The sequence below is a fragment of the Macaca mulatta genome, chromosome 19 (genome assembly GCF_049350105.2).
Source record: "Macaca mulatta isolate MMU2019108-1 chromosome 19, T2T-MMU8v2.0, whole genome shotgun sequence".
NCBI lineage: Eukaryota > Metazoa > Chordata > Mammalia > Primates > Cercopithecidae > Macaca > Macaca mulatta.
In genome coordinates this window covers 63,385,479-63,397,122 of record NC_133424.1, presented here as the reverse complement: position 1 = coordinate 63,397,122, position 11,644 = coordinate 63,385,479, and the positions used below count along the sequence as shown (strand labels likewise).

The following is an 11,644-nucleotide window of genomic DNA, read 5'->3' as shown; positions in this document are numbered from 1 at the left end:
TCTGTCGCTCAGGCTGGAGTGTAGTGGCGCCATCTCGACTTACTGCAAGCTCTGCCTCCCGGGTTCATGCCATTCTCCTGCCTCAGCCTCCCGAGTAGCTGGGACTACAGGCGCCCGCCACCACGCCCGGCTAAGTTTTTGTATTTTTAGTAGAGACGGGGTTTCACCGTGTTAGCCAGGATGGTCTCGATCTCCTGACCTCGTGGTCCACCCGTCTCAGCCTCCCAAAGTGCTGGGATTACAGGCGTGAGCCACCGCGCCCGACCTGAGGTGATCTCTTAACTACCAAGTGATGTGCCTGGAGTAAGGCTCTGTTTGTTTCCTTTCCTGTATAACTGTGCATGCAAAAGTATAACACAGTAAGTAAAGTCAGTCAGCTTGCACATTCTAAGACCTAACCAAAGGAGTTTATCATTGTTTTTCTCCAACTTCCATGATAGGTAATTAGGTAGTGGAGACCTCTGCTGGCCAATATGGTAGCCACTAACCGCACATGGCTCTTCCAATTAAAATTACATAAAGCCAGAAATGTAACTCCTCTGTCTCACTTGTGGTATTTCCAAGGCTGATATTTCCACACATGGCTGGTGGTGTCTGGATTAGCTAGTGCATATAAAACATCACTGCAGAAAGTTCAGCTGGGCAACACTGAGTTAGATGGCCTCTGAAGAGGATGTCCCACAGAGAGAATCCAGAGCTCACGATCTTTTTTTTTCTTTGAGACAGAGTCCTCCTCTGTCATGCAGGCTGGAGTGCAGAGGCACGATCTCAGCTCACTACAACTTCTGCTTTCCAGGTTCAAGCGATGCTCCTGCCTCAGCCTCCCTAGAAGCTGGGACTGCAGGCCCGCGCCAACATCCCCAGCTAATTTTTGTGTATTTTTAGTAGAGATGGGGTTTCACTATGTTGGCCAGGTTGGTCTTGAACTCCTGACCTCATGATCAGCCCGCCTCGGCCTCCCAAAGCACTGGGATTATAGGCATGAGCCACCGCGCCTGGCCAACTCAGGATCTTTTGGGACGGTCGGCTCACCTCACAGGAGAGGTAGGTGGCATGAGCAGTAGGAGCCTAGAGTGGAACCAGGGCCTTCTGGTTGTTAAGTGGACTTGCTGTGTGACCTCGTGTGAGTCTGCCCTCTCTGAGCCTCTCACTCCTCACCTGAGATGAGAGAGTTGGCTGAGGTGATGCTGATGCCCCTCGCAGCTTTAACCTCCTGTGATTCAGGGGCCTGTGTGGCACCTGGTGGCACACAGATGGCAGAGAGGATGTGAGATGTCCACACACGGGTATGAGGCAAAGCCACAGCCCCCCAACACACACACGGGCTAGTCACTGGGACACACACAGAGCTCACGGCCACAGGGAGGGCGTGGGTTTCCCTCTTTCCTTGTTTCTGTTTTTCTTAGCCTGGGCGCCTCCCTCCCTCCCCCCCCCTCTCTCTCTCTCTGGCTCCTTTAGCCTTGGTTTGTTACAATCTCCCTTTCCAAGACAGCCTCTGTCCCTCCTACTCAACCTGCTTTATCTCTGGGCCTTCCTCCTTCCTCTTCCACAGTCTGGCTTCTCACATTGTCACTCTAGGTATGCACTTCCCGTTGATTTCCTCTTTCGCAGTGGCGTCTCATCCCGCCACCCCCAGCCTTCCTGGGGACATGAACCCTCTCCCTGCACCTGGGAAGCCTTCTTGGAACCCGGATCCGGGGAATCCCCACGGAAGCCAGTTCCAAAAGGGATGAAAAGGGGGTGTTTCGGGCACTGGGAGAAGCCTGTATTCCAGGGCCCCTCCCAGAGCAGGAATCTGGGACCCAGGAGTGCCAGCCTCACCCACGGTATAATTAGACAGAGGGAAAGGGAGGGAGGGAGCCCGGGGGTGGGGGTAGGGGAGGGCGGAGAAGCTTCCGGACTCCTCAGGGTTAAAAGGGAAGGTCCGGCCAGGGGTCCCTGGGCAGAGGATACCAGCAGCGGACCACAGGCAGGGCAGAGGCACGTCTGGGTCCCCTCCCTCCTTCCTATCGGCGACTCCCAGGTAAAGCTAGTTGCACCTCACCCGGGTTGGGGTGGATTGCGAGAGGATGGGTGGGGACCCCCGGGCCACAGGCAGCAGCCTGCTTGGAGCCTCGGTTTCTCCACCTGTGGGACGCGGAAGTCCCCCCGCTGTAAGGTTGAGAAAGAGGCTCCCACTGGCTACGAGCCTTGGATCCCCACCCCTCGCGAGAAGGAGGGGGAAACCCCGGGCGCGGCGTGGCTGCAACAGGGGCGCGGAGAGCGCTCCCCTCCGGCACAGGGAGGACGGGGAGATGCTGCGAGGGGCGTCATTAGGGTAATTGCGCTCATTACCGCTGTTCCAGCCCGAATCTCCCATCTGTCCGCCCCTGGGGTTATCGGCTGCAGGTCAAAAGGGTGCTCGCGGGCTGGGGTGGCGCAGGCTGGGCGAATGAGCACGGCGAGGTGGGGGTCTCCAACAGAGCATCTATTTTAACCCGCCCCCACCCCCCAACACACACCCTAGCAGATCCTGGCCATGAGACCCCCGCACCTCCACCTCTCCGCCGCCTCTGGCGCCCGGGCTCTGGCGAAGCTGCTGCCGCTGCTGATGGCGCAACTCTGGGGTGAGGCGGGGGACAGAGGGCCGCGAGAGGCGCGGGTGGAGGCGCGGGCGGGAGGAGAGTGTGCTCCTGTCACCAAGCCCCGCGCACCTCTCCTCCCCCGGGACCGCAGCACCCACCCAGCGCTCCAGAACAGGGCCCGCCCCCAAGTCAGCTGGGCCCTTCTGGCTTGGCCCCTGGCTGTCCCGCCCCACTTAGGCCCCGTCCGATTTCTGCCACCCGGATTCTCGCTCTTCCGTGGACTTTTCGCCGAGTTCTTTCTCCTCCTCTTACACCGCCCCATCCCGGCCCCGCCCCATTTTGCACAACCGTGTTTTATCCTGAGTCTTGCCTTACCGCTTTTTTGCCCTCTCCCCTCCCTTTTTTCCTTCTTTCTTTTTTCTTTTCTTTTCTTTCTTTTTTCTCTTTCTTTCGTTCGTTCGTTCTTCCCTTCCTTTTCTTTCTTCTTCCTTGTTTTACTTTCTCTTCTTTCTCTTTCTTTCTTTTTTCTTTATCTCTCCTTTCTTTCTCTCTCTCTCTCTCTCTCTTTTTTTTTTTTTTTTTTTTTTGGACAGGCGTGCTCTGTTTCCACGGCTGCAGTACAGTGGCCCAACCAGAGTTCACTGCAGCCTCGACCTCTTGGGCTCAAGCATGCTCAGCCTCCCAAGTAGCTGGTACCACAGGCATGCACCACCACACCCGGCTTTTTTTTTTTTTTTTTTTTTTTTTTTTTTTTTTTTGAGACAGGGTCTCACTCTGTCGCCCAGATTGGAGTGCAGTGGCCCAATCTCGGCTCATTGCAACCTCCACCTCCTGGGCTCAAGCGATTCTCCCACCTCAGCCTCCCGGGTAGCTGTGACTACAGGGGCATGCGTCCGCGACTGACGTGTGTGTGTGTGTGTGTGTGTGTGTGTGTGTGTGTGTGTGTGTGTGTGTAGAGACTGGGTCTCACTGTGTTGCCCAGGCTGGTCTTGAACTCCCGGGCTCAAGCGGTCCAACTGCCTCGACTTCCCAAAGTGCTGGTGTTATAGGCGTAAACCACTGCGCCCCGCCCCTCTCCCGGTTTTCAATCCCGTTTTGTTATTCCCATCCCTTCTCCTCCCTGCTCCCCGAGTTCTATCCCCTCTCCCTTACCTCCCCGCCGCGTTCAATCCCCGCCCCTCTATCTAGAACCTGCGGCGTTCTAGCCAGCTCTCTAGGCACGCTGTGTTCATTCCCTGCCCTCCAGACCCACCCTACTCCACGCTACCCTATCCCAGCTTCCTTCAACTTTCACGCACTTCTCCTCCCATTCCTTTCGGTGCACGCGAAACCCCCAATATTTCCCTACCACCCTCCCGTTCTGGCTGCGTCCCCCTTCCCCGAACGCAGTCCAGTCCCACAGCCCAGCTCCGACCCCAAACCCAGCCCTTGCCCTCCGTGCTCTGATCCCATCTCCTTTCTTTCTCCAGCCGCGGAGGCGGTGCTGCTTCCCCAAAACGACACGCGCTTGGACCCCGCAGCCTACGGCGCCCCGTGCGCGCGAGGCTCGCAGCCCTGGCAGGTCTCGCTCTTCAACGGCCTCTCATTCCACTGCGCGGGTGTCCTGGTGGACCAGAGTTGGGTGCTGACGGCCGCGCACTGCGGGAACAAGTAGGAGGAGATTCATCCCCGAGGACGCCACGGGGGGGCTGTGGAGGCGGCCTCCAGGGAGGAGCGGGCAGGGCCGGGGCTCTCGGAACTCCCACAGCTGGAGGTGCGGTCCCTGGTGTCCTTCCAGCAGGAGGAGAGACAGGGCTTGAGCTGTGGCCGCCAGGGGGCGGTGTGGTCCTTCTCCTCATTTCTGGGCCCGTCACTCTTGTCCCGCTGATTCTCCTTGAGCTTTAGGGGGAAGTGGTTGCCCGCAACAGACAGAAGCCAGGGTCCAGTGTGGTCAGGAATTTAGAACTAAAGGAAAAGGTTCACTTCGTGAGTCCCCACTGAAGGAGGAAGGGCTGGGTATTATCACAGAGAAAATGTGGAGTAGGTCCGGGCTCCCTGACTCACGCCTGTAATCCCAGCACTTTGGGAGGCCGAGGCGGGTGGATCACCTGAGGTTAGGAGTTCAAGACCAGCCTGGCCAACATGGTGAAACCCCGTCTCAACGAAAAATACAGAAAACAAACAAACAAAAAATAGCTGGGCGTGGTGGTGGGCGCCTGTAATCCCAGATACTCAGGAGGCTGAGGCAGGAGAATCGCTTGAACCTGAGAGGCGGAGGTTGCAGTGAGCCGAGATCAAGCCATTGCATTCTAGCCTGGGTGACAAGAGCAAAACTCTGTCTCAACAAATAAAAGAAAATGTCGAAGGCTTACCTAGGTGTCCAGGCCCCCAGCCCCCTCAATTCCTGCAGATCCTTGAAGCTCAAATACCTGATTTCTCCTCCCCACGTCCACTGAGGTCCGATTCTCCCCCAAGACCCTCTTCCCTCAGACCCCTCCTATCTCCGGGCCCCAGTATCTGCCCTCACCCCACTGCCCACGCCCGCTTTCCCAGTCCCTATGAAAGGTTTGCCTTCACATGCCTCTTCCTCCCCCCAGGCCACTGTGGGCTCGAGTCGGGGATGACCACCTGCTGCTTCTTCAGGGCGAGCAGCTCCGCCGGACCACTCGCTCTGTTGTCCATCCCAAGTACCACCAGGGCTCAGGCCCCATCCTGCCAAGGCGAACAGATGAGCATGACCTCATGTTGCTGAAGCTGGCCAGGCCCGTAGTGCCGGGGCCCCGCGTCCGGGCCCTGCAGCTTCCCTACCACTGTGCCCAGCCTGGAGACCAGTGCCAGGTCGCTGGCTGGGGCACCACGGCCGCCCGGAGAGGCAAGAGCTGGGGCCCTGAGGCTGGAATCTCAGGAGGAGGGGGCTGGGGGCCTGAACCCCTGGATCTGAGGAAGGACGGGCTGGGGACTGGACTCCTGGGTCTGAGGGAGGAGGGACTGGGGTCCTGGATGCCTGGGTCTGTGGGTCTGAAGGAAGGAGGGGCTGGGGACCTGGACTCCTGGGTCTAAGTGGGGAGGGGCTGGGGCCAGGATTCTTGAGTCTGAAGGAGGAGGAGCTGGGGCCTGGGATAGAAACAGTCTTGTATCTGGATTCCTGGCTCCCCAAGGACTGGGGGCTGGACCTAGGGATTACTGGCATATTCTCCCTTTAGTGAAGTACAACAAGGGCCTGACCTGCTCCAGCGTCACTATCCTGAGCCCTAAAGAGTGTGAGGTCTTCTACCCTGGCGTGGTCACCAACAATATGATATGTGCCGGACTGGACCGGGGCCAGGACCCTTGCCAGGTAGGGTCTGAACAAGGAGAGTCTCTGACTCCTGGGAGGGGAAGACAGGGAGGTTATGGGAAAAGAGCAGACCCTGTCCCCGCTCCCCAACTCCATTCCCAAACCCATCCTTGATCCCAGCTCCTTCCCAGTCCTAACCCCCTCCTCATCCCTATCCTCAATCCCATTTCCATCCTAACCCCACCCCATCCCCATTTCCAAGCCCGTCTCCATCCCTCACCTTCCATGAACTACAATCCTAACCCCAGTCTCACTGCATCTTCATTCCCGTCCCCCAGTCAACCCCCCATAACCCGAAGTCAACCTCCCTTCTCACCCTCCAGCCTCATACCTAATTCCAACCCCATCCCAACCTTGTCTTTATCCCAACCCAACCCCTTCCGTCCCCACCTTCAAGTCCACAGGCTGTGCCTGAAGGAGTCAGGAAAGGCTTCTCAATGAGGGGACATTTGTGTAGGGCTTTAAAGGATAAGTAGGAGTTCACCAGTGATCCTTCTGGGATCACTTTTGCCCCAGATCCCAAAGTGACAGTTCTCATGTTGGCACATTTATTTGATCTCTCCTTCCTGCCACCCCCAGAGTGACTCAGGAGGCCCCCTGGTCTGTGATGAGACCCTCCAAGGCATCCTCTCATGGGGTGTTTACCCCTGCGGCTCTGCCCAGCATCCAGCTGTCTACACCCAGATCTGCAAATATATGTCCTGGATCAATAAAGTCATACGCTCCAACTGATCCGGATGCCCAGAGGCTCCGTCGTCCATCCTCTTCCTCCCCAGTCGGCTGAACTCTCCCCTTGTCTGCACTGCTCAAACCTCTGCCACCCTCCACGCCTCTAAACATCTCTCCTCTCGCCTCATTCCCCCACCCATCCCCATTCTCTGACTGCACTGAAGCTGAAATGCAGAGAAACATTATTCCAGAAAAGCAAGGAAGCCGGTCATCGCCCAGTCTCTGAGAGCAGTTATTGGGGTCACCCAACCTGACTTCCTCTGCTACTCCCTGCTGTGTGACTTTGGGCAAGCCAAGTGCCCTCTCTGAACCTCGATTTCCTCATCTGCAAAATGGGAACAATGACGTACCTACCTCTTAGCCATGTTGTGAGAAGACTATGATATAACGTGTATGTAAATCTTCATGGTGATTGTCATGTAAGGCTTAACACAGTGGATGGGGAGCTCTGACTAAAGGTTACCTGTTGTCATGATCTGACCACATCCCAGTGAGAGCATTTCCAGGGAAGAAGTGCACGGGGTAGCCCCCAATCCCAACCCTGCATCCCCATCCCTTAGGGATGATGGAAGAATCATTTTCCCCACCCTAGTTCCAAGTCCCAGGAACCACCTTTTAACCACTTCCTTCTCATCTCCCACTGTTTCCCACTTCTGATTCCACCCAACACCAGTTCCTCCTGTCTTGGTAGGAACTAGGCTGGCCGTGAGTCATATAGCACCTTCTCTGCCTTCATGGGGCCGCTGGAACTCAAGGGACCTCACCTTGCTTCCATCCTAACCTCTAAGACCAGAGGACTGAGGGGGTAGTGAAGATTGGGGAACTCTTGCCACCTCAACTGCCAAGTTTGTGCCAAGAAACCTCCCTCTGACATTTAGGGGAAAAATCTTTGGTTTGTCTGTTATTAATTGGCTGTGAGATTTTCGTCCTGAAAACTTGGGAGGAGGAATTTTTTGACTCTCCCTGAAATTGGGGGAGGGGAGGGGAGTTAATACACAGAGTCCAGGTAAAGCTAATAGAAGTTTGAGTGTCTACTGGGTGCGGTGGCTCACGCCTGTAATTCTAGCACTTTGGGAGGCTGAGGAAAGTGGATCATCTGAGGTCAGGAGTTCAAGACCAGCCTGGCCAAAATAGCAAAATCCCATCTGTACAGAAAATATAAAAATTAGCCGGGCATATAATCCCATCTATTTGAGAGGCTGAGGCAGGAGAATCACTTGAACCTGGGGGGCGGAGGTTGCAGGGGGCCGAGATTGCGTCATTGCACTCCAGCCTGGATAAAAGAGCGAAACTCTTTTTTTCTCAGAAAAAGAAGAAGTTTGAGTGTCTCAGCTTATCCTGAACTTTGAAGCAGTAACATAAGCTAGCTGAATATAGGCACAATAGAAATTTCCCATTAAGCACTGGTTTGTTTGTCCTTTCAGTCACCAATTTATGGAACATCTAGTATGTGCCAGGCCCGGTGCTGGGTGCTGCGGACATACGTAGGGGTGATCACAAGGTCCCTCCCGCTGCAAAGCCCACAGGAGGTTGATGTACAAAGTCTGAGCACAGAGTCTGGTACATAGCTCCCTTCCGTGGCCTCTTTCCCATTCTGCCCCCATTAGCACACCCAGGAAATGTCAGTCAGTCATATCAGCTGGGTTTGTCATCCAAGGATCAGAAGCGAGGTCAGTGCAAACTTGAAAACTCGATTCATTTTTAAAGGCAACTCACCCATCCCTTTAGTCACTCCACAATGTTTATTGAGCCACGTCTTATGCCAGGCCTCAAAGATGAATCAGACCAGGCACTACCCTCAAGGAGTTGCTAGTTAGGTCGGGGAGACAGGCCAGCCTTACATTCCTGTCATTCGGGTGTCACTCAAAAGTCACCTCCTCCAGGAGGTCTTCCTGAATTGCCCAGGCTAGAGGAGTCCACTTTTGGTCACCCAGTCCTGATGCTCCGTTTATTTTTTTATAGCACCTATTATACCTGCAATTATCTCATTTATGTTTACTTGATAATGGTCTATGTCACCCTTCCCCACAAATTCTGTGAGGGCAGTGATTCAGATATTTGTTCACTGTGATTTTCTAAGCACCTGCATTGTGTCCGGCACACAGAAGTCACCCCCATTGCTATGTGAACACAACACAAATAGATCAGTGCTGTAACAGAAGGCGGTATGGGGTGCCCCACATCAAGTCCACAGGCTGTGCCTGAAGGAGTCAGGAAAGGCTTCTCAATGAGGGGACATTTGTGTAGGGGTTTAAAGGATAAGTAGGAGTTCACCAGGTAGAGAAGGAAATGCATTTCAATCACTTTGCTGTATGACTTTGAGCAAATTACTTGAATGCTCTGTCTTCCTCAGTTTTCACTCTGTGAAATGGAGACACCTGCTTAATTAGACTCTCGTGAGAGTTAAATGAGATAGGCTGGGTGCAGTGGCTCACACCTGTAATCCCAGAACTTTAGGAGGCTGAGGCAGGTGGAATGCTTGAGCTCATGAGTTTAAGATCAGCCTGAGCAACATAGTGAAACCTCGTCTCTACTAAAAAAAAAAAAAAAAAAAAAAAATAGCCCTGCATGGTGGTGCACACCTTGTAGTCCTAGCTACTCAGGAGGCTGAGGCAGGAGGATTACTTGAGTCCAGGAGATTGAGGCTGCAGTGAACTATGATCATGCCACTGCACTCCAGCCTTGGCAACAGAGACCCTGTGTCAAAAAATAATAATAATAATAATAATTAAATGGGGTAATATACATGCAAAGTTTACCTAACACCAGGCACTGATAACACAGTTGGTAAAGGTAGCTATTAAAATGTTCCTTTCTTTCTTTCTTTCTTTTCTTTTCTTTTTTTATTTTTTATTTTTTTTTTTTTTGAGAGTCTCGCTCTGTTGCCCAGGCTGGAGTGCAATGGCACAATCTAGGCTCACTGCAACCTCCGCCTCCCAAGTTCAAGCAATTCTCCTGCCTCAGCCTCCTGAGTAGCTGGGATAACAGGCACCTGCCACCATACCTGGCTAATTTTTGTGTTTTTAATGGAGACGGGGTTTCACCATACTGGCCAGGCTGGTCTTGAACTCCCGACTTCAAGTGATCCACCCGCCTCGGCCCCACCAAAGTGCTGAGATTACGGGTGTGAGCCACTGCGCCCGGCATGAGCCACCGCACCTGGTCTAAAATGCTCTTAATAGCAGTTAAGGTGGCACTTAGCACATACTGGATACCCAGTCCCCAATCTCAAGGGCTTCCCTGTCTGGAAAGGGAGTGGGACAACTGCAGGCAAGGGTGAAATGCGCTATGATAAAGGCACCGCAGGTTTCTGCAGGGGATGGATAGACATTGAAGGCTTACCATGTGTCAGACACCGTTGTGCTCCATGTGTGTAAATGTGCTTAATCCCCACAACAACCCTCATTATTACTGCTACTTAACAGATGGAGCAGGCCGGGCGCGGTGGCTCACTCCTGTAATCCCAGCACTTTGGGAGGCTGAGGCGGGCGGATCACAAAGTCAAGAGTTCGAGACCAGCCTGGCCAACATGGTGAAACCCTAGCTCTACTAAAAATACAGAAATTAGCTGGGCATCGTGGCACACGCCTGTAGTCCCAGCTGCTTGGGAGGTTGAGGCAGGAGAATTGCTTGAACCAAGGAGGCAGAGGTTGCAATGAGCTGAGATCGTGCCACTGTACTCCAGCCTGGGTGACAGAGCAATACCCTATTTTGGAAAACAAAAAACAAAAAAACAAAAACAAAACAAAACAAAAGAAACAGATGGAGCAAACAGAGAGGTCTGGTGACTTGCCCAAAGTCACACACCTCATCACTGATCACACCTAATCACTGAGATTTGGACACATGTGGTTCAGTTCCAGAGTCCGTGCTCCAAACCATGACAACATAGTGAGAGAACATTCAAGGGGAGCCCAGGCCCAGCTTCATAACCAGGCCTGTGGGCAGGAGAAAGTGGAAGGGATTGTAAGTGCCCAGGGGAGGCAAAGATGGACTCTGCCTGAGGAAACCAGAGATTTCCTGGAGGAGGGAGCATTGAGGTTGGGTGTTGAAGGGTGAGTAGGAGTTCACTAGGAAAAGAAGGATATGGAGAAAGACATTCACTCATTCAATGAACATCTCCTGAGGACTTCTGTAAGTCCTGTTCCACCTGGAACTGGGTGATGCTGGGACACAGAGATGACTCAGACCTGAGCCCAGCCCTCCAGAAGCTGTCCACCTGGTGAGAAGGAATGATGAGGAGAGAGGCAGGGAGGATGAGGTGATGGAAAGGACAATGGGGTGGGGGACAGGGAGATGGATGAAAAAGATACATAGCAAATGTTCTCAGGATTTGGCAAAGATCAGGATGTACTAAGAGAGAGCACAAGGCACTTGCTTCCTGGAGGGTTGGGCAGCTGGGTCCTTGGGTGGTGGAGCTGTGGGGAAGGGGGCAGGTTATGACAAGAGTGGGTTAATCCAGATGGAACCAGATTTCTCAACATTCTAGGAGAGGGCCTTGTCCTTGTGGGAAGAGGCCCAAATCCCCAGGGCAGGGAAGGTTCTGCGAGGTGTGTAAACCTGTGCAGCTGCCTTGTGGTCTCTGCCTCTCTCCACCTGGGTTTCCCTCAATCTTTCTCGTGTTCTCTCTCCTCCTCCCGCTCCTCCTCTCACCTGGGGTCCTTCTGTGCCTGTACCCCCCTCTCTTTGTATCTTCTGCTCTTGTGTCTGAGTCCTGACTCTGTCTCCCACCCCTAGCCCGCTTTCTGGTGGTCCTCCTGCACATCCCTCCAGCCTGCTCTGGGAGGTTGGTCTCTGCACACCACTGCTTTGTCCAAACTACACCTGCTGCACCCCAGGACCTTAGGCCTCAAGGATCTTCCTACTTTTCCAGGACACAAAAGATTCTGTATCTTGTAGCCCAAGGTGATGAGGAATGAGGGTTCCCACTCTGAAGACCCCAGAGGAGGTGCCCACAACCTCTCCACACCCCCAGCACTCCTCCTCCATTCAGTCAAGCTCTGGCCCAGCAAGCCACCAGTTCATCCCAAAAGGG

General features: G+C 54.0%; 1 protein-coding gene across 2 annotated transcripts; it reads left to right on the top strand.

Moving 5' to 3' along the window:
• Positions 1 to 1,863: 1,863 nt before the first annotated feature.
• Positions 1,864 to 7,059, top strand: KLK10 (kallikrein related peptidase 10). Of its 2 annotated transcripts, none has more exons than XM_028839148.2 (6): positions 1,864 to 2,023; positions 2,507 to 2,606; positions 4,034 to 4,214; positions 5,141 to 5,415; positions 5,747 to 5,880; positions 6,460 to 7,059. In XM_028839148.2, exons 2-6 carry the CDS (start codon positions 2,519 to 2,521, stop codon positions 6,610 to 6,612), a joined length of 831 nt encoding a protein of 276 aa, XP_028694981.1. In that variant the 5' UTR covers positions 1,864 to 2,023; positions 2,507 to 2,518; the 3' UTR covers positions 6,613 to 7,059. The 2 variants fall into 2 exon arrangements, with proteins under 2 accessions (XP_028694981.1, XP_014980167.1); XM_015124681.3 differs by having other exon boundaries at positions 1,866 to 2,023; positions 2,510 to 2,606.
• The last annotated feature ends 4,585 nt before the right edge of the window (positions 7,060 to 11,644 follow it).